This window comes from Choristoneura fumiferana, chromosome 19, assembly GCF_025370935.1.
Source record: "Choristoneura fumiferana chromosome 19, NRCan_CFum_1, whole genome shotgun sequence".
In the NCBI taxonomy this organism is placed as follows: Eukaryota; Metazoa; Arthropoda; class Insecta; order Lepidoptera; family Tortricidae; genus Choristoneura; species Choristoneura fumiferana.
Window position 1 is genome coordinate 11,372,694 of NC_133490.1, and position 24,943 is coordinate 11,397,636.

The 24,943-nt window shown below is 39.3% G+C and overlaps 1 protein-coding gene across 1 annotated transcript; it reads left to right on the forward strand.

The window, feature by feature from the left end:
• Positions 1–164: 164 nt before the first annotated feature.
• On the forward strand, positions 165–24,803 carry LOC141438827 (ubiquitin-conjugating enzyme E2 H-like). Its single transcript, XM_074102849.1, has 6 exons — positions 165–386; positions 10,548–10,624; positions 14,361–14,528; positions 18,561–18,689; positions 20,131–20,324; positions 21,072–24,803. Exons 1-5 carry the CDS (start codon positions 334–336, stop codon positions 20,316–20,318), a joined length of 615 nt encoding a protein of 204 aa, XP_073958950.1. The 5' UTR covers positions 165–333; the 3' UTR covers positions 20,319–20,324; positions 21,072–24,803.
• Positions 24,804–24,943: the final 140 nt, after the last annotated feature.

The window sequence follows — 24,943 nt, forward strand, 5'->3', positions numbered from 1 at the left end:
TTTTTGTTTCATTAAAAAATAAAGCAATTATCTTCGTAATGGGATAGAATAAGTAATAAAAATATATATTTGTATTTGTATATGTAACTATTTGTTATGCGGCAACATCATTACATCAATTTCATTACACATCATCTTCGAAATTCTAGTCTATGCACAGACTAATAAGAGATACTGCGTATAGTCTATGGTTTGTGTCCATTGTTTTTCTACAATGTTATTTTTCTGACTGCTGCTGCTGGTGGACGAAAAATTTGGTATCGCGGAGTCGTGTGTGGGTTTGTGCTGGTGTTCGTGTTCGATATTGTGATTTATTAGTAATAGATCACGAAGATGTCGTCACCGAGCGCTGGGAAACGTCGGATGGACACAGATGTCATCAAACTGTATCCTTTCTTTGTTATCGTCATTACTATCCACCCTACTGCGTTCGAGGGCCTCCATGTAAATAACTGGCTGAAGGGCCATCAGCTGATTGTCACAGCCCCTTTTTAAAATCGATATGGGCTATGTATGTGTTTTCTTTTTATGCTATTATCCTCATAGAAATTATATGGAAAGCTATTGTTACTTGCTAGTTGTGTTTGTTGGGACCTTTGGCTATTTATCTCCAAATGAGCGTGCTGTCTTTGTGTGACTCCGTGGGCCTACGTATCTATATATAACACGTTGATAAACACGTACATTACTACGGGCACGGGCGCGCGTTCACGGTACTCTTCCGTGTGTTAGATTGTGATATTGTATTTCGTAATTCATTATGTAGGCCATGGTCAGTTGCGCATTTTTTTTTCACTGTGCGTTACGGTTGTACGCCCGAACGGATTTTAAAGATGCTATAGTTTATTACACACAATTAAATTCTAATTTGATATATTTGATAGCTGCATTATAAGGTACACTGTATAAAAAAAAAGTGGCACTTGATGGCTGTTTGATGCTAGCCTTTGTCAACAAGAGCTTTTTACTATTGACAAGGCATTAAAAACTAAAACTTGTCTATATCAGGGTAATGACCTAGCTGTGATTTAAATTATTAAAGGGAATGTGTGATTTTATCAAATAAGTGGGGTCACCCACAAGTTCATTGTCTTGGTGTTTTGCCAAACAAAGGAAAAGCATTAAATCATAAACATCTACTCTATAGGTATGAAAATAGTTTTATTTCCATGCATATTAAAGGCTTTGGCTCCTATGATTTCAGCCAGTTAAATATTGTTTTTCTGCTTATTCTTTGAGAAATGAAATTAACATTTCTAATTAGATTTGATAAAAAAATACTGGCAATACACCTGTCTCTTTCACAAGAAGTGCATTTGGTAATTTGTTTTCAAGCGGTGAGTTCTAGAAAGGAAAGAGAAAGTACAAAACATAACAGACTTTTTTTGTTCACTTTAATTATTTGCTTTTGGTTGGTAATGAGAACTGTTATTTGTCTTTATCAAAGTAACACAGCATTGAAATTGTCTGTTATAGATTTATGAGGTACAATCAAGCTAAAAAGTAAATTAACACTGCCTTGCCACTGGTGATTTTCTAACATGCATGGCAATCTGTCGTAGTATTGATTGATGTTTATTGTGATAAAGTATTAAAGTGTTCAGGTACTTAATAATATAATATATAATAATAATAAAATTCGTTTATTAACTCCACCACAGGATATACAGTTCATACAGTAACAAGTAATGATATGCTTACTTGGACCTTGATTGTACTTAAGTTTTATGATTTAGTTCCCTAAATAAATACTCACAAATGATTAGATTACCTACCAGTGTTAATTGGTTAAATCATGATGCTTTAAATTAATCTCATTATTTTCTTGATATTGTTTTCTGCTTGAGTATCATAATAGGTAACCTATCTACCTAAAACCTAGGTGTATGACTAACCAGTTAAACCAATATAATCAGCACCAAGTTCCCTTTTGTTAGCTCATCTGTTTTATTTACCTACCTATGCTATGATGTGTCATGTAAAAAGTACACAAAAACCGATATTGGAAGTTTACTATAAAAAAAAAAACCATATTACATTGTGGCACTCGATTAACCACTTCAAACTCGTTGACGCCACGGCCTCGCAATGCAATGCAACTTGGGCCACTTTTCTTGCAAGTCTAAACTCTGCTTTAGATATTATCAGAAAATATTGAACACAATTTTTTTTTTCTTTTGCCAATTAAACAAAAAATTATGAAGATACAGCCAGTAAAAGTTCCGCGTGACGTCACACCGTGAGTCAGCAGGGCTACTACGAAACTCGAAGTTCGTATCGTATCTTGCTCTCGTATTAAATAGTATAAGTGTCAGAGGGACCACACCACACGACACGAACCTCGAGTTGCATAGTAGCCCTGCTGTTTAGCGCCGCGTGACGTCACGGGCCTTTAATCTCGACCATTGACGCGCTTCGTCTGTCATTTTTTTTAACCCCCCAACTATAAAATAGGGGTGTTATAAGTTTGACTGCTATGTGTGTCTGTCTGTGGCACCGTTGCTCTGAAACGGGTGGACTGATTCGAATGCGTTTTTTTTATATGAAAGCAGGTTTTCTAGCCATGGTTCATAGACATGTTTCATCAAAACCGGTTTAGCCATTATCGAGATATTGAACTTTGAAGTGACAAAGTCGGGAGTTTTCCAACTTTTTGTTGATTAGGTTATTGATTGAAAAAAAAAGTCCCCAATATTTTCAAATGTAACTGACACACTAAATTGATTTTTTTTACCCAGAAATAGTTTTAACCAACCGTTATAATATATACCTGTTCCGTGAACCCACCAACATCGAAACTTGCCAATTTCCGTTTCTCAAGTATTTATTCAATTGGATGAAACAAATAAGATTTCAACCTCTTGAACATACCTATATTTACTTGTAAATTTCTAGTTCCCGATATTTTAAAAACTTTTTTATTTAAATGAAAATAATTTATTGCATAAAAAGTCTACAGCTCTGGATTCTGTGCTATTTATATTATTGTCAACCTCAACCTTCAAGCAAAGGCTGATTTAACACTTATGTCCCTCGCTTTCGCAACTGTCATGGGTCTGTACGTCCGTTCATTACAGCAGGGCTGCTACGAAACTCGAAACTCGTAGTTCGTTTCGTGCCGTCCCTCTCGCTCTCGTATTAAATAGTATAAGTGTCAGAGGGACCGCACGACACGAACTTCGAGTTTCGAGTTTCGTAGTAGCCCTGTAGGTAATGCACAAATGTATAGAATCATCCATTTCTGACGTCACGTAGACGTGGCAGAGCTAGTTTGACGGTGCATTACATGTAATGCGCGGACAGTTAAAGTGTTAAGTTCCTGTTTGCGCGTTAAACTAACCAAAATATAGATGACTGTAAAAAAAATGTTAAATAAAAAATATTTGGACGATTTGGAGCGATTGGAAGGAAAAAGGGGAGGCCTTTGTCCAGCAGTATTAAAAAAAAAATTATAAACGCGCGTTTTAGTTGCTGGAGTACCTACTTTATCTGGGTCTATAAATAAAGGAGCTTTTTTTACTTAAAATTGCTAAATGACTGCCTATTTGCCTTTATTGTTAGAAAGTTTTTTTTTATACGGGGAAACGAGCATGCGGGTCACCTGATGGGAAGCAATCACCGCCGCCCATGGACACCTGCCAACACGAGGGGTATCACAGGTGCGTTGCCGACCCTTTGAGAGACTGATGGGCTCGTTTTTTAAAGATCCCTAAGTTGTACCGCTCCGGAAACACCATCCCAGGAAGCTGGTATTCCGAAAAAAAAAACAGTACATTCAAGGAATTTAATTCATTGGCCACCATGGAACCTTTTCAAAGGAGAAGTCATTACGACTTTCGTTGTTAATTAATGCGATGTCACTATGACCTTTACTGTGAAATGATTCCATGGTGGCCAATGAATTAAACTCCTTGACCGTACAATTATAGGTATAATTAACTCTATGCGTCAACGCACAGTATAGGGAAAAGGAACAGTATCGGTAGGTGACAGATTTGTAATGGGTAAATAGATCCCTGAGCAAAAAAACATAATGTACCTGTGGAAGTCAGTACACTTTTTACTAACGAGTGACGTCACGGGCCCCCGCTCCCGCAGGGCTACTACGAAACTCGAAACTCGAAGTTCGTGTCGTGCGGTCCCTCTGTGCCCCTAGTGTAAGTTTTCGGTTACAAAATACGTCTCGATCCGAACTTTCGCGTTAAAATCTCAATTTGTATGGAAACACGAACATCGCAAACGTTCCACTAGAGGCGCTGTTCGTGTTTGCATACAAATTGAGATTTAACGCGGACGCGATCGAGACGTATTTTGTAACCGAAAACTTACACTAAGGGCACTGACACTTATACTATTTAATACGAGAGCGAGAGGGACGGTACAATACGAACTTCGAGTTTCGTAGTAGGCCCTGCCGAACTTTGATGCGCTTCATCTTTGTAATTTTTTGTTTAAATAAAAAAATAAAGAATACGTTTCCAATATTACTGATAATATAATGACAGACTAAACAGAATATACGGCGGTGGCAGTGAATGCGTTAACCGTCTACATGACCATCATTTTTTGTAATACAAAAGAAAAAAACTGGCAAGAGCACAAATATATATAATGGTACTGACGTACCAAGAGCGTGTCGGACACGCCCCAGATAGGGTACCGTAGCGATTACGAAAGTATTAAGTAATATTATTCTAAAAATTTCGTATTGGTACGGAAGCTTCGTCTTGGCAACCCCCTAATGTTCTTAAAAGACCTAAGTAACGATACCCCACACTAGGGTTGGTCGAGAAAATAAAATCACCCCCACTTTACGTCTACGGGAATGGGAGTTACCCTAAAACATTTTTGTCCAATTTTTTTTCCTACCATTTTGTTTGCATAGTTGCACCATAAATCGGTGCAAAATTACAGCTTTCTAGCATTCATAGTCTGCGCAAAGCGGCGGACGAACAGACAAGACAGACATGGCGAAACTATAAGGGTTCCGTTTTTGCCATTATGGCTACGGAACCCTAAAAATGCTTTCCGGTGGCGAATGCACTAGTCCCAAAACGCACTATTAGTCAATACACTCTAATTTCGAAAGCCCCTCTTCTCATAAGAAACTAGGCCCAAAACGCCATATTTCCAAAAAGTCTCAATCTCGATTTACACGACAACCATTGAGAACTAGTCCCAAAATACATCTTTCTCAAAAATACCCAAATTGTGTTCACCTGTAGGTGGCGTAATACTTCATTCTCATAATGCATAGTTCTCAAAACACACTAGTTCCAAAATACCCTAATTTTTTTTTCTTTTATTTTCGAATGACTCTTTGAAATTGCTTTCAGCCGTAACGATCTATTATTATCTGACGGTTTTAAATTAATACAAACCGAGACATTAAATAAATGTTAGATTTTATTATTTCATACACGGTAGTTTTAGTATTTTATTACAGTTTATTCGTGCAAATAATAAATCTCAAGCGGTTTTATCTCTTACGACACCGACTTTCTTTAAGGAGTGAAGCCGTCGTCGTACTTAAGTATGGAAGCGTTTAAACTTAATATTTTTAATATTTCTAGTTTTATTTAAAAAAATATAATAATGTAATTTTACTCAATAGTTAACGATAAATTATTGAAATTTTCTGATATCAGATATATTTACGGAACTATCGCCTGGCTACACTTAACCATTACAGCCTGTATATAGCTCAAAATAATATTTCAATAAAAAACTGTTTTTGCAAAAAATACTCTGGCGTCAAACGGGTAACGGTTACGGCTGAAAGCAATTTCAAAGAGTCATTCGAAAATAAAAGAAAAATAAATTAGGGTATTTTGAAACTAGTGTGTTTTGAGAACTATGCATTATAACAATGAAGTATTACGCCACCTACAGGTGAACACAATTTGGGGTATTTTGGGAAAGGTGTATTTTGGGACTAGTTCTCAATGGTTCTCGTGTGAATCGAGAATGAGCATTTTTGGAAATATGGTGTTTTGGGCCTAGTTTCTTATGAGAAGAGGGGCTTTCAAAATTAGAATGTATGACTAATAGTGCGTTTTGGGACTAGTGCATTCGCCACCGGAAAGGGAACGCATCTGCAATACCGGTATTGCAGATGTTTATGGGCGGTGGTGATCTCTTACCATCAGGAGACCCACTTGCTCGTTTGCCATCCAGTCGAAAAAAAAAAGGTAAACGTAGACGTGCTCGTCGCTGTCCCAATAGTTGTCATCTTTAATCTTGTCATTAGCAATAGCCGTGGTGGCCTAGTGGTTTGACCTATCGCCTCTCAAGCAGAGGGTCGTGGGTTCAAACCCAAGAAGTTCCCAATCCGCTCTGGGCCCGCGTGGGAACTACGGCCCAAGCCCTCTTGTTCTGAGAGGAGGCCTGTGCCCAGCGGTGGGACGTATATAGGCTGGGATGATGATGATGATGACATTAGCAATAGAGATGACAGCGGGGTGTCATCTATTGGGCATCAGCATGTCGAGCACTCGGACCGTACGTGTCTGATATTTTTTGGTAATCTGACTGACTAAGTATATAATTTATCTTAACGATGATTATTTTTTACAAAAATCCCAAAATACGAGGTCTGTGATTAGCCTAATCTAAATTTAGAACAAAAAAAAACAAAGTTTAAAATTTCCTCGGCTTCACGCTTCTAAATCTTCCACTATAAAATGTTGTCAGAATCTACATTCTACAAGAAGCCATTATGCTTTATCTAGAACTAGAGATAGGTAAAAAAACTTTCTTGTGACTCGCTCGGTTCAATTCATTGTCTACTTTGTCTAGTCATTGTTTACTATTATAAAGTATCGACTCGATTCTTTTCCGTAATAGAGTACCAATCGAGTGAAAATTTACTTTTTAATCATTTGAATAAGTTGATGAGACTAAGTAATGTTACCAACATAATCTATTCAGCAAAATTTACTGGTCATTAACACGTGTTTTTTATTAAAATTTATGACTTTAATCTAAAATACTCCTCAGACTCTGGTGCATTTAATGAACTAAAATAATTTCCTTGCTCACACCGCGACCTTACGATAGCTAAGCTTATGCAAAATATGCGTGTTCATGCAGTTCCTCCACCTCCACACTGTAAGAACACACACAAATCACACAAACCCATCTATCACCACCACCACACTACACTGACGCGTTTCGAAACTCAAACAGAGCTCATCTTCAGAGTGACACAACCGTACACCATGCTTACCAGTTGTTGTTGTGTTGTTGTGTCTGGTGCATTTTGTTTGTTTATGTGGAAAATTTGCAAAGTTGTGGAGTCATTGGGACTAAAAAAACGTAAATAAGTTTTTGGTAAAAAAAAACATTTTTAATACAAGCTTTTTCTGCCGACTGTACTTTTTGTTGACTGTACTTGCATTGCCACCCACACTACATTTGCATACCAAATTTCAAATCGATGCATTAACTGTTGAAGAGTTCCGTCCTGCGGAGACGATCCTAGCCGGACTTCCAGGATGTGACTACCAGATTATTGTATTGTCACGCAATTTACATAAGTATACCAAATTTCAAGTCAATTCAACGAGTAATTAGATCGTTTCCCCAAAACTCGTTAATTCCGCGTAGCAAACTTTCCATTCGTATTTTTCCCCACTCGAATTTATTTTCGTTCGCGTTTTTCCCCATTCTTAAATTTACACCAGACGTATTTAATCCATACATAATTTTTCCATTCGCATATTTTCCCACTATATTTATTTATCAATAGTTTCTTTTCTTGACGGGATTTTAACCATTCGCATGTTCTACGACTTTTTTCTCAATAGGCAATCCATTACGCCTTATGCCGACGGAACCCCGCTTCGCGGGGCTCCTATTTCTGAGCGGTTTGCCCTTCGGGCATCTGAAGATACCTAACTAACCTAACCTACCTCTCCGTTTGTGTGGTTAAATATGCGAATGGTTAAAAATCCCGTCAAGAAAAGAAACTATTGATAAATAAATATAGTGGGAAAATATGCGAATGGAAAAATTATGTATGGATTAAATACGTCTGGTGTAAATTAAGAATGGGGAAAAACGCGAACGAAAATAAATTCGAGTGGGGAAAAATACGAATGGAAAGTTTGCTACGCGGAATTAACGAGTTTGGGGAAACGATCTAATTACTCAATTCAACTACTGGTAATAGGTCGAATTTTACTTGCAAGATTTGATAACAGACAGACAAACACGGACAGGTCAAACTGAATAAAAGCTTGCACACTCGCGAGCTAACGCGTGTATTTTACCCAAAACATATGTGGTCTGTCATTTTACTCGGCGGGCACGTGGCATTACGCGTGTTTTAGTAACGAATCATAAAAACAAAAGCTATTGCCATTAGTCACCGAGTAAAAGTGATTGTACAAGTGACACGTTAATTGAAATGCAAATTTAATATGCATCTGGTTACCCCGCCGGGAAAATAAATATACTTACTTATACCTATAAGCTGCACAGCGCCTTTGTTTAATTAAAGTAAATCAGAGCAATAACCCAGACTATTGATTTTTAACCGCAACCATTATGAGAATAGGTACTCGTGCTGTACCTACAGCCAAGTGCCACCCGATCCTAGTCTAGACATAGACAGCCAACGTTGAGAATATTTTCTTTTTATCTATGGTCTCCAGCGAAATAATTTTGAAAATAGAAACGAAGCACGTACATATGACGCGCCAATTTAAAACAATGAGATTCTTTGTCGCAAAGTTACTATGTGACACATTCTTTTGCTATTGTTATAGCAAAAACAACTAACAAAACAACTGTAATTAATACACCCATTTTACCTTTTGCTAAAAACTTTATAGAATTGTTGCCTGCAACTTCGGAAATTTTAAAATTTCCTGGTGTAATTTTGGGAAACTTGGTATAGTGTCTCTACTACACACACTACACTCTACACTCTTGTAGCTTTATATCGGTTATAATTTAAAGAATCGGTTCAGTGGTTCTAGAGATGGTCTCTACATACTATTTTTTTTAAAATAGCTTCTAATGTGTCCCACTGCAGGGCAAAAGCCTCCCCTTTCTTATCCCATTCCACTTATTCTTACTAACAAATGAAACTCTTAAGATACGGCTCTGTTGTAATGTAATTGTTTTTATTCGACTGGATGTCATACGAGCAAATAGGTCTCCTGATGGTCACCAACCGCCCATAAACATCTGCAACACCAGGGGTAATGCAGATGCGTTGCCAAACTAGAGGCCAGTAATTTCACCGGCTGTCTTACTCTCCACGCTGAAACACAACAGGGCCAGCACTGCTGCTTCACGGCAGGATTAGCGAGCAAGATGGTGGTTGCAATCCGGACGGACCTTGCACAAGGCCCTACCACCTGCAAAAATAGTAGTAGGTAGATATAGATGCCAAAAAAAGTTGCCTTATGCGGAAAAAAAGCAATTCCAACACCCGTTTCGTGGATTAGCTGAATTTGCATTTTGAAATAAAAAAAACAATTATTTTTAATGACGCAGCATTTATTCTAGTCCTACAGCATTAATTCTAATACTTAACTGCTATCGCCAGACGTCTAGTTCAGAGATTTGTCACCGCTATCAAGCATCCGATAGCGAGCGTGCAATGTGCGGTAGAGATAGACCGAACAAGCTCTATCTTACCTATATTTCCTTACAACTGTCCGTGTATCGTGACTTTATATAATTTGTCAACTGCAGGGCTACTCCGAAACTCGAAAGTTCGTGTCGTGCAGTCCCTCTCGCTCTCGTATTAAATAGTTTAAGTGTCAGAGGAACCGCACGACACGAACTTCGAGTTTCGAGTTTCGGAGTAGCCATGCTGTTGCGTCCATCTTCGTTCGGGTTAAAAATAAATGTAGCTTTTTTTAGACTTGGCGTTTCGCGTTGGCACTACCGTGCACGCTAATTAGAGTTTTGAAGGTTCCGTAGTTCTTAAAGTTCAAAATTGTGCTATAATTATAATCAACCTACAGGTGAATGTACACATATTCCATTGCTGGGCAAAGACGGTCATTGTTTATATAAAACCGGGCAAGAGCGTGTCGGACACGCCCAAAATAGGGTTCCGTAGCCATTACGAAAAAATGAAGTAATATTTTACTAAAGATTTCGTATTTTATACGGAATCTTCCAAGTTTAGGTATATTTTATACCTTAGGCTGCTATTTAAGAGTAAAACTACTAATAATTCTTAAACAAATTTAGCCGTTATAGTTTCCCTTGAAAGTTTGATATATTTACTACCATCCTAATTTTTTTTTAATTTTTCCACCACTGTTTAAATTTTTAGAGTGGGAGGGGGGGGGGCAAAAAATAAATGAATCGAAAAAATCGTCTTCGCAACCCCTAAGGTTTTAAAATACCTGTCCAACGAACCCCACTCTATAGGGATGGATGAAAAAAAAATCACCCCCACTTTATGTCTATGGGAGGTACACTTGTTGTCATCATTTTCTACCCTTCTCCAATATCTGTGACCCCTATTTTTCATTTAGGAATGCGTCATATATATTTTTTTCCTTAACTCGTGATCTCAGCATCGAAAGCAAGCACGAAGTGACCATATTGGGCGGTCTGAACGAGTTCTGCGTGAAATTCTTCGGCCCTCCAGGAAGTAAGTTTGTAACCTAACCTTTGGATTAGCTAACCTAACTACTAGTTAGTAACTAGCCTAACCTTTACCAGTGGCTTCGCACTAGTGATGCGACTCGAGTGGTATTTTGTGACTCACTCGAGTTGTACTCGAGTTTTCGAGTCACTCTAGTAAACTACTAACAGAGCCGAGTTTCTATTAGTTAAGATTAAGAATTTTTAAGTACCTTTATTAAACTAGTATTATTTGGTAATATGAAATAAAATACAAAATATTATTTACCTTATATTTATGTCATTACTATTTCTGGGTATACAATAAAGAGTAATTGTATTGTTGTATTGTATTGTCATTAATCAACAAAGAAAAACAAAACGAATTCTTATGACTAATTATAATTAAGCACGCTGAGTTGACTCGGTAACTCGATTGCAAACGAACTCGATTCAATTTTTCTTTTCACTCGAATTACTAGTTTAACAAATTCACTCGAGTCACTCGAGTACAAAATGGCTCGAGTCGCATCACTACTTCTCGCACGTGAAAATCATTTAGGCACTTGTCTCACCGCCAGCGAGGAAACGATTGGCTATCGACTATTTTCTCGCTCAAGAAACGAACAAAAGATGATCCTGTGTGAGTAAAAGAGACACATATATTAATAGTTGATCGCTGGCTGTTCACACTGTCGGCGAGAACTCGCTCTTGCATCTTTTGTCGCAGCAACAAGAGCTATAAAACTCGCTGAGCTATAGATACTCGCTCAGCGATGTCAGCTTGGCGGCCGCCCCGCACGAGCGAGTCGAGTGGAGCGAGTAATCGCCCGTCGCACGCGAACACGCGCTTACAGCCGAGCGACAAAACTACACTCGCTTCTCGCTGCTCGCCCACTCGTTTCTAGTTACTCGCTCTACTCGCTTCTCGCTCATCGTCGGCGGTGGGACAAGTGCCGTAAGCTTGATACGCGTGGGAAATAAGCGTGGCGCCGGTATTCTATACGGACTTTCATGTTAGCTCGAATATTGGTATGGCACTCCTGTACCACTACCATGAGTTTACAGTGACCGTACTCGATAGCGACGGCGTAACTTATTTGTATGGAGAATTGTATAGCGCCCCTACAAATAATTTACGCCGTCGCTATCGTGTGCGGTCACTGTAAACTCATGGTAGTGGTACTGTGCCCTTAGTGTAAGTTTTCGGTAACGAAATACGTCTCGATCGCGTTCGCGTTAAAATCTCAATTTGTATGCAAACACGAACAGCGCCTCTAGCGGAACGTTAGCGATGTTCGTGTTTCCATACGAATTGAGATTTTAACGCGAACGCGATCGAGACGTATTTTGTTACCGAAAACTTACACTAAGGGCACTGGTCTAGACCTTATCATGTCATGTCTTATGCAATGTTTAACTATGTGACTGTTTGTTGCCTTAATAAATTAAAAAAAAAATACAATCGGTATCGCTTCCGCGCCGCGCCGCACCCTCCGCCACCGCTGTCAGCTTTGGATCTAGCAGTTGAATTTGCAATTTCTATAGGCTGACCAGGAATATAAAAAACCTGACGCGAGGGCAGCACTTCTACGTTTATATATGCAACATTCTTTACACTTACTACACGATACCTACCAGTCATATGGTGTCGGTGATGTTATTTAAAGGAATATTTTCTAATCCTTCAGCCTTTTTCTACAAATACTTTTATATATTGTGAATTATTTTCCTTCCGAGCCTATGGATAATCTTCGGCGCTTTAACGCACAAAAACACAAAATAACACTTTAAAATAAATAAATAAATAAATATCACGGGACAATTCACACCAATTAACCTAGTCCCAAAGTAAGCTTAGCAAAGCTTGTGTTATGGGTACTAAGCAACGGATAAATATAATTAATTATATAGATAGATACATACTTAATACATATTAAACACCCAAGACCCGAGAACAATCATTCGTATTTTTCATACAAATATCTGCCCCGACGCGGGAATCGAACCCGGGACCTCAAGCTTCGTAGTCAGGTTCTCTAACCACTAGGCCATCTGGTCGTCTAAATACGACGCGCAAACGTTAAACTTTGACACCAATAGACATAATATGACATTTGGATTTATTGTTACTAGTGCTACCCTACCAGTGCAATATGGCGACGTTTTTTTATGATTCTGGTCAGCCTTTAATTGACATTGTCCATATCTTCATATTTTTTTAAGATATTTAGAAAAATATTTTAAAGATATATTGAAACAATTTAAAAAAATGTTTGCATAATCATTCATTGATTCACACTTTGTGATTGGTACTGCAATACCGCGTAACTAGCATTTTGCATAAGGTATAATTTTCACTGTCCTAATAGTACTGACATTGTACTGTTCTGGCAGTGAAAATTATACCTGGAAAATGCTAGTTACGCGGTTTTGCGTTATATTCGGTGAATTAGGCATTAGGTGTTGTGGTAGCGAAGAAGTATGGAAAAACAATTTGGTTCAGGAAAACTGTTTACTATCTTTCCACGGAGGCGAAGCCGCGGGCGTCAGCTAGGTAGTTATTATCTCCGTAACGAGGTTGGTTCCACCTAGCGGTTGCAGCAGGCGTCTCGGTTGCATCTCATTATCTTATCCGCCAGTTACCGCAAGCGCATTGCATTACACCGCGCACCGTCTAGAATGCACCCAGTTTTGTGATAACGAGTACATAATTTACCTATTCTTTTCACTTTTTGAAAACTCGGTACATTGAGGTTAGGCTACCTTTTGTTATGTTACCTACTTAAAAAGTTTTATTTTTTTGATTTCGTTTACATTCCCAGATGTAGTCATTTTTAGAAAATTACTTTAGTTCAAATCAATTTTAATTAAAACTAATTACTTACAACTAAAATCAAAAAATGAAATAAAGTTTCCTTCCAGCTAAATGTCCTATTTCCTTTCATGTCGCGTCTCATAGTCTTGGGACGCCCTGTATAGCATACTCATACTACACTGTTTTGATTTGAACTATTGAAGGGTGACTGGGATGGTCCATAATATATTTTTTATCGACAATAGACTTCTAGTGTAGCTCACTCTTGTAGATAGATTTTTTTTTCACTTTTTTTTTTTTTAAATAAATTTAAACTTTATTTCGGCAAACCACACGTGTCGTGAATGAATAGGTTTTGTGCCTTGGTCTATTTGATAAAAAAGAGGTCGGATTTGACCGCTGTCAGTTGTCAAATATCGCCGTTCGTACGTGTGTGTACACGTTTGTGTCGGAGTGTCTTATCTATCTACATTATAAGTACTAGCGATAAAAAATATATTATGAGCCATCCTAGAAAACTTAAGGTACCCAATTACACCTACCTTAATTTTAGGGATAGCGCGATCTAGGGAGAATATTGTCACAATTTTTTTCATTCGACTGTGGAAAACGAGCAAGTGGGTCTCCTGATGTTAAGAGATCACCACCGCCCATAAACATCTGCATCACCAGGGGTATTGCAGATGCGTTGCCAACCTAGAGGCCTAAGATGGGATACCTCAAGTGGCAGTAATTTCACCGGCTGTCTTACTCTCCACGCCGAAACACAACAGTGCAAGCACTGCTGCTTCACGGCAGGATTAGCGAGCTAGATGATGGTAGCAATCCGGGCGGACCTTGCACAAGGTCCTACCACCTGCAAATTCTCAACAGATACCTATAAAACGGAATGAAACTTCTGGTTGTGTATGGTAGGTACCTGGTACAGTCGTGTGTTTGGTTCCAGCCCCGTACGAGGGCGGCGTGTGGCGCGTGCGCGTGCACCTGCCGGACCACTACCCGTTCAAGTCGCCGTCCATCGGGTTCATGAACAAGGTGTACCACCCCAACATCGACGAGGTCTCCGGCACCGTGTGCCTTGACGTCATCAACCAGGCTTGGACTGCGCTCTATGGTAATTTCATTCATTTTGTACTATGTACTTCAATATGCTTTTTAGGGTTCCGTAGTCAACTAGGAACCCTTATAGTTTCGCCATGTCCGTCCGTCGGTCTGTCCGCGGGTAAGCTCAGTGACAGTTAGTACTAGAAAGCTGTAATTTGACATTTGGTTTAGGGCTATGCGGTATTGGGTTTGATGGCAATACCGGTATTATTCCGGTATTCAAATTTTGAAAACCGGTATCCCGGTATTTCGGTATTTTTTCGGTAATTTCCGTATTTTCCCCTTATTTTTCTTTCTTTCTGTATAAATCTGTTGTTTTGTTGAAATATAACCAATATAAATGAAAAGCAAGATTTAATAAACTTCCCTTTTAATGAGCAAGTATAAAAAATAAAAATAAAAAACTGAAGTTGTTAATTGTTAACTAATACTAATATGGGATTCTCTAATTTTTTAGTTCCCAACCAAATTTTCGCATAATATCTTTTGCTTGTACGAGGCTCATTAAATATCTAGTTCAAGCTTGAAAGGTCTCTAATGATGAAATCTACGCTCCGCCCGGAACCTGTTCAGCTCCAAAACCCCGAAAGCTTTCAGCTCAAACTTCATAACCGTTTCGAATGCCTGTGTAGCAATGTGGACGATTACAACGACGGGTTTGTGGAAGCTGTCCATACGGTCGGGTCTAACTTCTTCAAAACCCGCCGTACTATAACCAATAGGCTCTCGCGCTCTGGCTTTAGGCTCATGGAGGTGAGGCGTGAGATGCTGCTACAGTACTCTGGTGACGCTTGTCGCTATCGGCAGTTCAATAGGCAGGCAGATCTCAAAGTCTCTGAAGCGCGATGTACGCCGATTTAATACCAAAAGCATTGAAGAGGCTATTAAGCGTAACAGAGGATCTAAGGTGTTTATCAGGGATCTGTCTGTTAGTCAAGGCCGGCAAGTCAATGACGTTGAAGACCGACGACGGCGAATCATTTCATCCAAACCTGAGCTGTTGGGGGAAGTCGAGAGGTTTTAAGGATAGCGACACGACAACCCGAACACCCGTCGAAAATATAGCTATAGTCCCGAGCGCTAGATTAACCCGGCACTGTCACGTCACGAAGACATCCCGGACGTCAGCCTGTACGAGATTAGTATGGCCCTCAAACAGCTTAAGAATGACAAAGCCCCGAGTGACGATGAAATTACAGCCGAACTCCTGAAGGCGGGTGGTAAACCAGTCCTTAAGGACCGTCAGACGCCGTTTAGTTCCATCCTCCACCAAGGGAGAACGCCGAAAGCATGGAACAGAAGACAGTGGTGGAGCTCATCTTCAAAAAAGGTGATAACACCTTGCTGAAGAATTATAGACCCATCTCACTTCTGAGCCATGTTTACAAGCTGTTTTCCAGGGTCATCACAAATCGTCTCGCAAACAGGTTTCACGATTTCCAGCCTCCCTAACAAGCCGGCTTCCGGAAAGGCTATAGTATCGTAGACCACATGTACGTTGTGGCAGGTTGTACAGAAGACCGAAGGGTATAACCTCCCCCTTTGCCTTGCATTTGTGGACTACGAGAATTTGTGGGCTCTCCAGCGGTGCCAACTTGACTACCGGTATATCGAAGTGTTGAAGTGTCTGTACAAAAACGCCACTATGTCCGTCCGACTAAATGACCAGAGCACGAAGCCTATTCCTCTGCAGCGGGGAGTCAGACAAGGAGATGTGATTCTCCGAAACTGTTCACCGCTGCATTGGAGGATGCTTTTAAGTTCTGGACTGGAAAGGACGAGGCATCAACATTAATGGCGGGTACTTCACTCGCCTTCGATTCGCCGACGATATTGTAGTCATGGCTGAGACCATGGAGGACCTCAGTGCTATGCTCGCTGACCTCAGCAGTTTCCGACCGAGTTGGCCTAAAAATGAACATGGCAAGACGAAAGTCATGTCTAACTAATGTCCATGTTGTCCCAACTCCCGCAATATTCGGGGGCTATGCTCGAAGTTGTTGACGACTATGTATACCTGGGACAAACGGTCCAGTTAGGTAGGTCCAACTTCGAGAAAGCTAACACTACAAATAAACAAAACAAACTTGTGCGCGGTAAATTTTAAATTTGAAAGTAGATTAAGAGGTAAGTAACTTCAAAAGCCATAAGTCTGAAGACAAAAGTTATTAAAAAGTGCTTGCTTGTTTGAAATTAAAGTCGACTATTACTATTTTAACAAAAGTCAAAATACCGAAAAACCGGTTTTGTAGATATTTAATACCGGTATTAATAAAGGGGAAAAAATTCCGGTATCCCGGTTTTTCGGTAATACCGAATACCGTATCCATGCCCTAATTTGGTTAATATTATAACCAAATATCAAATATAATATTTTATTTTATATATATTTTGGTTATATCTTTTTGATAATGAATAATAAAGTTCACAGAATTGAAGGTCTTTCATTGTTATTTAATTAGATATGCCATATAATGCTAAACTATCACTGTAAGGCTTATCTATAACATTAAAGTGGTTTTTTTTTTGGTGTAATTTTTTATTAAATTCGCGAATTCGCGAAATTAATTCGTAGGTGTCAATGCAAACAAGGAAGATTTTTTCAAAATGGCCGCGCCAGTTGACAGTTAATTTTAACTATGGCGCTGCCACTCCAAAGGATAAAAAAAGTAAAAAAAAAGTTTTTAGAGTACCATAGGCGTAAAGTGGGGGTGATTTTTTTTCTTGTCTAACCCTATATTTTGGGGTATCGTTGGATAGATCTCTTAAAACCATTGGGGGTTGCTAAGACAATTTTTCTATTCAGTGATCTGTTTGCGAAATATTCAACTTTAAAGTGGAAATTTTCATTGAAATCGAGCGTCCCCTCCCCGCCCTCTAAAATCTAAACTGTTGGGTGGAAAAATTTGAAAATATTCAGAATGGTAGTAAATATATATCCAATTTACAAGGAAAATTATTTACATTGTCATGAAAACTACATCGACCGTGACAATTAACAGAGTCGGATCTACAATTTGGCCATTTTAGGATTATTATGTCAAAGTCAATATAAAACAGTATATTTGATTTTGGCACAATAATTGCAGATCCGACTTGTCACGGTCGACATATCCGTATAAGTTTCACGACGATTAAGTATGCCAAATTCAGATCAATCGAATACCAGAGAGCTACAACGAAATTCTAAAAGTGAAATTCGTATCGTACCTACCGTCCTGCTGACGATAATATTATTTGATACGAGAGTGAGAGGGATGGTACAGTCACCAGCATTAATATCTGCCACAGCGGAGTGTGCAAAAATATATGACACGTTTTTCGTCCTCCGGTCGCGTCGCATCATATATTTACGCACGCTTGTTGTGTCAGATATTAGTGCTGGTGACTGTACCTACGCATTCTTCTTGGCAATGATGGTCTTTCCGAAAGCGCTGGTAGTTTAAAAAAATGACGTGTAAAAGTGCCCATTGCGGCCTATTTACTGAATAAAAAAAAAAAAAAAAAAAGGTATGAACTTCGATTTTCTAATTTCGTAGTAGCCCTTCAGTAAGTGGACGAAAAATGTTTGCAAATAACTTTATTAGTTAAATAAAAGCTTGTAATTCATTTAAAATATCAAAATACCCGACTGTCTGAACCAAACTTCAATTAGGCAAAAACTCTAAAGTCTGGTAGTAGTTTCTTTTTTCCTTCTTAGTTTTTATTCTAATAATTTTTAGGAAGTAGGTACGAATGGTTTCTTTTATTTCTTATTTTTTTGATGTTTCTATGAAAATCGTACCTTAAAACTGTTTCCGTGTATTTTGTTTACAAACAAGTATCCTGGTAGTCAAAATACCATAAACGGGACTTTTCACGCTATTTTTACACGAGTAATATTTACCTCGACGTTTCGGCAACGTTACAGTTGCCGTGGTCACGAGTAGACACAACGACGTTAAGTATCCTGGTGTTCGGGAAAAAAATCAGACCAATTTGTTTGCAATGAATGTTAATCAAATGCGATTTCTCTGACTTATCTGTTGGCTGTATCCCGCAGACCTGTCGAACATTTTCGAGTCGTTCCTGCCTCAGCTGCTGACGTACCCGAACCCCATCGACCCCCTCAACGGGGACGCCGCCGCCATGTACCTGCACAAGCCCGAGGAGTACAAGAAGAAGGTCTCAGGTGAGCCCCGGCGTACCATCGCACCGACTGAATCGTGATTGGGTGACACTCTTTCCCGACCCGGATAATACCGGATGGAAATAACGACCCTGTTTTTCCTGTACACGCCCATAGAAGCTCCTGTCAGTTTCTATGGGCGTGTACATAAAAAACAAAGCCGGTATTTCCATGTCGGTGTTATCCGGGCGGGGAAAGAGTGTCACCATCGTGATTCACTTTTCGTGGTGAAAGTCATAGTGACAAGAGATCTTGACAAGAGAATTCATTATGATACTTACTGTGAAAACGTTATACTTTGGGTTAGGAATCAAATGGTTCGACTGTTTACAGCCAGCACCAATGTCTGACAGAAAGCGTGCATAAATCACTGGGTGAATGCAACAGTAAAAATATTAAAGTAATTTACCTAACCTCGCACAAATGAAGCGCTTCTATGCTTCGTCGAACTACTATATGTGGTTTTGAGCGAGTGAGTGACTAGTTACACGCTGAAACGGCTAGCGGATTTGGATGTAATTTGGCAAAAAGTTAGTTTATAACCTGGATTAACTAACACCCCGGAAGACGAAGCGTTGGCAGGCCTCCACCAGGTGGACTGACGACATCGTGAGCAGCGGGAAACTGCTGGATGCAAGTGGCGAGTTGTCGTTCATTGTGCGTCTAAGGGGAGGCCTTTGTCCAGCAGTGGACGTCTTCCGGTGATGATGAGATGAACATACACACATCACGCCTGTGTTCCATGGGGTAGGTAGAGCAAACAAAACGTTACCGTTTTTTAAGTTGACAAAAACGGTAATGTGAGGTTGCTAGCCTGTCGCTACGGTATATCCTTAACCTATATCCTGTGCCTCTTACGACATGATGAAGAAATGAGAGGTGTAATTCTAACCCGACACCACACGGATAATTCACACGGGTGGAAAACATAGGATACTTTTTATCCCGATATATCGCCCATACCTTTTACCGGGTGGAACAAGTAGACGGCAATAATTAACAGAAAACGGGCGATACGTCCGGTAGCGTCTACACATACCAATGAACTGGCATGGATGACAGCCTTTTTTACGCCGGACCGGTGTCCGTCGCGCCAGCCATACAACACCGCAAGTCCGGCAAAAAAAACGGTCCGCTGTCCGGTGAAACAGCGGAGGTCTACAAGCGGCCTAATGCTGTAATTTTTTATTGACAAATCCATACTAATTTATAAATGCGAAAGTGTGTGTGTGTTGTGTCCGTCTTTCACGTCGAAACGGAGCGAGGATCGACGTGATTTTTGCATAGAGATAGTTTATGGGCCCAGAGAGTGACATAGGCCACTTTTTATCCCGGAAAAATGCACAGTTCAGCGCCGATAACCGAATTCCACGCGCTCGAAGCCGCGGGAAAAAAGTAGTAAATAAATAAATAACTAACAATAATGAGTGTTTCTAAACTGTAGATTACGTGCGGCGGTTCGCGACCGAGGAGGCGTTGCTAGAAAAGGACGCGATCACCGGCGTGGGCGGCGGCGGCGTGGGCGGCGCGCCGGCCGGCGGCTCCAACGGCGCCGCCAACAACAACGCCAGCGACACCGAGAGCTCCATGAGCGACTTCAGCGACGACGAGGCGCAGGGCATGGAGTTATAACGTCAGGTACCTGGAGATTTACTCGCCCTCTGTTCCACCTCGAGCCCCTCGTATCGCCTAACGTCGTTTGTCCTAATAAAATGTGGATGGCAAACGAGCAAGTGGGTCTCCTGATGGTAAGAGATCACCACCGCCCATAAACATCTGCATCACCAGGGAGGCTAAGATGGGATACCTCAAGTGCCAGTAATTTCCCCGGCTGTCTTACTCTCCACGCCGAAACACAACAGTGCAAGCACTGCTGCTTCACGGCAGGATTAACGAGCAAGATGGTGGTAGCAATCCGGGCGGGCCTTGCATAAGGTCCTACCACCTGTCCTAAAGATCGATTGTCCTGACACCTGAAACAGAAAATATTTCAGAACACCTCGTAATTAACAATTAGGGCAATCGACAATAGTCCAAAAATACATTGGACAAACAATCATTCGGCGATACCTATAGACCCGTTCCACCTTTTTGGAGATATAACGTCAGGTATAGCTGGAGATTCACTCACCCTCTGTTCCACCTACTTGAAGTTATAACGTCAAGTATAGATATTGGTGGTGACGTACTTTATGGACAGCCACAAAAAGCTCCCTGCGGCCTACTAAATAAACGTGTTGATTTTAATTTGAACTGTGTTACGATGGCCCTCAGACTGCTTTGGATCAGCAGGAATGGAGGACAGAGGGGGGGGGGGGGGGTTTGTCCAGCAGTGGGACCACAACGCAGGCTAAATAATAATAATGGACTGTGTTCCGGTTGCAGGTACCGCACAGCTCGCTCACTGCCCTTCGAGGTGTTGTCTAACGTTTGTACGATGAATGCGGTAACGTCGGGAGCACTAGCGCTTGTATAGTCAGGACACTGCAATAAGGTCGGTACAGGCGTACTTAACTAACCACTAACATTGGAACTGCCGGAAAGGAGCTCGTGTCTGTGTGCCCGCGTGAGAAAATAAAAAAATAGACGAGTTGCTCATCCAGTGGGAATTTTGAAAAATGCTGCTCATCTCTGTAATGTTAATGTTTTTTTCGGCCAGTACCCATAAAATTGTTATGTCAGATATGTCAAGTACGTTCACTAAAAGATTGACGTGTCATAGACAATTTCTCTCGGTTCCCGTCTTTACTGGTCAGTTAAATATGTCTTCGACTGTACCTGATTGTATGTATAGTGGGACAGATGTCACCTATTGACAACATTTTCACTGCCTAATTATATCAATTTATGTATTATCATTAGAAAATTAAAAATAAGATTAATTTTGATGCTTTCGTGTATTTGCCAGTCAAGTTGTAAGACTCATTCTTCGAAAGTACAAATCTTCACTACTTTGCTCACTAAAGCTCGTATCTCAAATCAAAATACAAATTTAACTGAACCTTAAATATACATTGTAAAGTTATTTTATTTAGATTACCGATTTTGTGATGCCAGTTTTGTTTTAGTGACATTTTGCGTAGCATGTTCAAGTGTAACCAAATATTTCGTGTAACATGTTCAGATGTAACCAAATATTTTGTGTAACATGTTCAAATGTAACCAAATAATTTTGAGTGAAGATGTTGTCGATTGCATTTTGTTTGATCAGTTTAAGACTAGAAATGTGTATGCAGCTGTTTGTGCAATTTAATGTGCGCTAATGCCGCTAAACTTTCAGTATAAGTATCTAAAATATCACTTAAAATATAAAAAAATGTATCATTATAACGCCGACACGCTGAGATAATTATCAATGAAGAATAAAAAACTCGGTAAACACTAAGGGGCTGTTTCACCATCCATTGATTAAATTTATTTGATGGATAAATGTGATGCCGCCTCTGTTTGTATTGTTCCAATAGACGGAGAAGGCATCACATTTATCCGTCAGTTAAAATTAATCAATGGGTGCTGAAACAGCCCCTAAATCTGGCACTCGAAAATGAGTTAATTAACTAGATAGCCTAACGCAAAAAAAACACTTTCAAAACATTATTTTTGCGGGGACGCGTCCAAGTAAATAAAGTTTTAAAATTATAATGGACGAAATACATAAATATTGCCATTTGATATAACATAATTTAATGATTTGATACGTAGCCCCGATTTGTTCACGGTATATTGTATTGCTGTCGCAGTTTCTACACGTGTATCAAAATAATAGAACGAGATATAAGTGCAATATGTTTTTATGATCCTGTCACGCATTTCACAAGTGAGATTAAATTTGTGAATTCGTCTCGCGACTGCATATTCAAAATTTGTTTTTGTGTAATATTGAAAATTTATCGGCTTTAACGGTGAACAAGTTGCAAACATTTGGGGAATGTTACATTGCGAAATAATATCATCACTGTTTTAGAACCTCGGCACGATGTAGCGCAGTTATCGACTTTGATATCTAATTATTCCCAGACCTCAATGGAGTCTGGTGAGTCCTGCCTGGTACAAGCGGTGTAAAGCAAACCTCGTTTTTGCTTTTAGTGCTGGTTTACACAAGTCCAGTTAAATCTTGCCAGTAGTATTATGCGCCCGCAAAGCTAACAAGTTACCAAGTGATCCATCGAGTGTCGCAATATCTTGCTACTGGCATGATTTTACTGGCATCTTGTTAACCAGCATTAAGGTATAATGTCAAATTGCGTTAAATATAGTTATAGTTTCGGCGTGGAAACTGAAGTCATATAAATCTTCATACATATTAAAATTAGTATGAAGTGATGAAAACTTTTTTAGTTACAAAATCTATTTAGTCGCGCGAGCATGGTTTGAACCCAATGGCTTTCTGGTTATCATAGGCCTCAATTCTCACGCCGAAGCCTGTGCTAGTCGTGGTATGTTTTAGCTGTGCAGTTCGGATATTTAATGGAGCGTTCTATAAATTTACTAAACGTCAAATAAGGGAAAGTTCATCATAATGTTCATAATCGCTAGATGTCGCTTTGCAAAGGTTTTTTTTACTATTAGTGAATTTTAGTTTATAAATGTTAATTTAAAAGTATTTTGATACTAACCGTTTTACCATAAAACTTAGACAATCGTTGAACACGTGTTTAACACATCCGTTTAACTAAACTGTACAAAACTGTCAATTAACTCTTGTTTAAGTCTTTTGTGGCAAAGCCATGAAAAATCTAGAATGAGTTGGTACCTACTACCAGTTGCCCGCGAAGAATTGGTTTAACGCCATCCCGCGGGAACTACGTAATTTTCGGGGATACAAACTATCCTATTTTTTCTTCCTAGGGTCTTAAACTATCTCCATATCAAATTGCATCTAAATAACAAGAAAGTTTTTTTTTCATATTCATTTATAAAGAAAAACTCGTGTATTGCAATATATCGGTTATTTTCTTACACTTACACAGTTTCCACCAACTGCACCGTAATAGTATTTTTGGTTCTCATCCATAGCTTTCCAGTTGACTCCCTGTCATTTGTGTTCGACTGAAGCAGCGACATCTAGCGAATTACGAATAATCGATGTGAACTCAACCTTAATAGAACAGCGAAATATAATCAAAAACTGAAGTTGATCGCTTCAAAAAATAGCAATAAGCATTAGAAACTTTTTACGGTAGCTTTGTTTCAGGCATATGGTGAATAAAAAATAAAAATGTCATGTTAATTTGATGATAACTTAGCCTTAAAAGGGATGGCTTTCTTTTTTAAGGCTACTTAATGGAGGGAATGACAATGAAAACAATTTCTATACTTTTTAGTGTCTTGTAAAATGTATATTATTCATATGGTTGCACAATTAAGTTTCTAATGCTAATTACTAATAATCAAGTCGCCCTGCCCATTGCTTTTAACCAGGAAAGCACTTATGGACCACAATGGCAATTTTAGATGTTTTTAGAATAGTAAATGATACTGCTCATATTTTTTTATAATAAAACTAAAAGAGATGAATAAAAACGGGATTCTATAATGCGAATTCAGACTGTCGAATTTGCTTGTGAGAAATAAAAGCAGGCCCTACTACAAAGTGCGAAATTCGAAGTGCGTGTCTCGCCGTCCCTCCGACGCTATTATTTAATACGAGGGAGAGGGACGGCACGATACGAACTTTGATTTTCGATTTTCATAGTAGCCCCCGAGGCACGGTGACTTGGACACTGTCTTATATAATGTACCATGAACGAAAATATTGGTTTTACAAGGGTGCGACCAAGTTCTGTTTCTATGTGAAAGGTTTAAAGTTCGTGTTGTAAAGTTTAATCGGTGTGTTATGGGATGTGTAAGTGACTAGGACAGCGCGGCGTGCGGCTCACTACAATTGATACCTATATTGATTACTATTACATTATACCATGACATGGTCGTGAGTATGTGATACTCAGTTGCATGTTCCCTTAACCTCCCAAGTCCTCGCGTACTTTATAAAGGCGTAATTAACACTATGAATAACGGCTGAATGTACTTTATAAAGTACAAATTGTTCATTGCATATAGAATTCTAAGAATTTTGAAATACAATCCAAACCATGTCTAGGTCTTAAACGCTAAGTTTGTTAAAAAAAACGTCAAGGACTCAGGAGGTTAAAGCTGACGGAAGTAAAAAATAACACATATATAAATATTATCATCATAAAAACTATATTTTACATTAAATTTGAAATAAATATTCATGGAAAGGATTCATTTTCTTA

What these genes read in the sequence shown, in the direction of transcription:
- LOC141438827 (XM_074102849.1), top strand. Translation starts at nt 334, where the DNA reads ATGTCGTCACCGAGCGCTGGGAAACGTCGGATGGACACAGATGTCATC. An exon ending in GACACAGATGTCATCAAACT is followed by an intron (nt 387 to 10,547) that starts GTATCCTTTCTT and finishes TCGTGATCTCAG; the next exon opens with CATCGAAAGCAAGCACGAAG. An exon ending in ATTCTTCGGCCCTCCAGGAA is followed by an intron (nt 10,625 to 14,360) that starts GTAAGTTTGTAA and finishes GTTTGGTTCCAG; the next exon opens with CCCCGTACGAGGGCGGCGTG.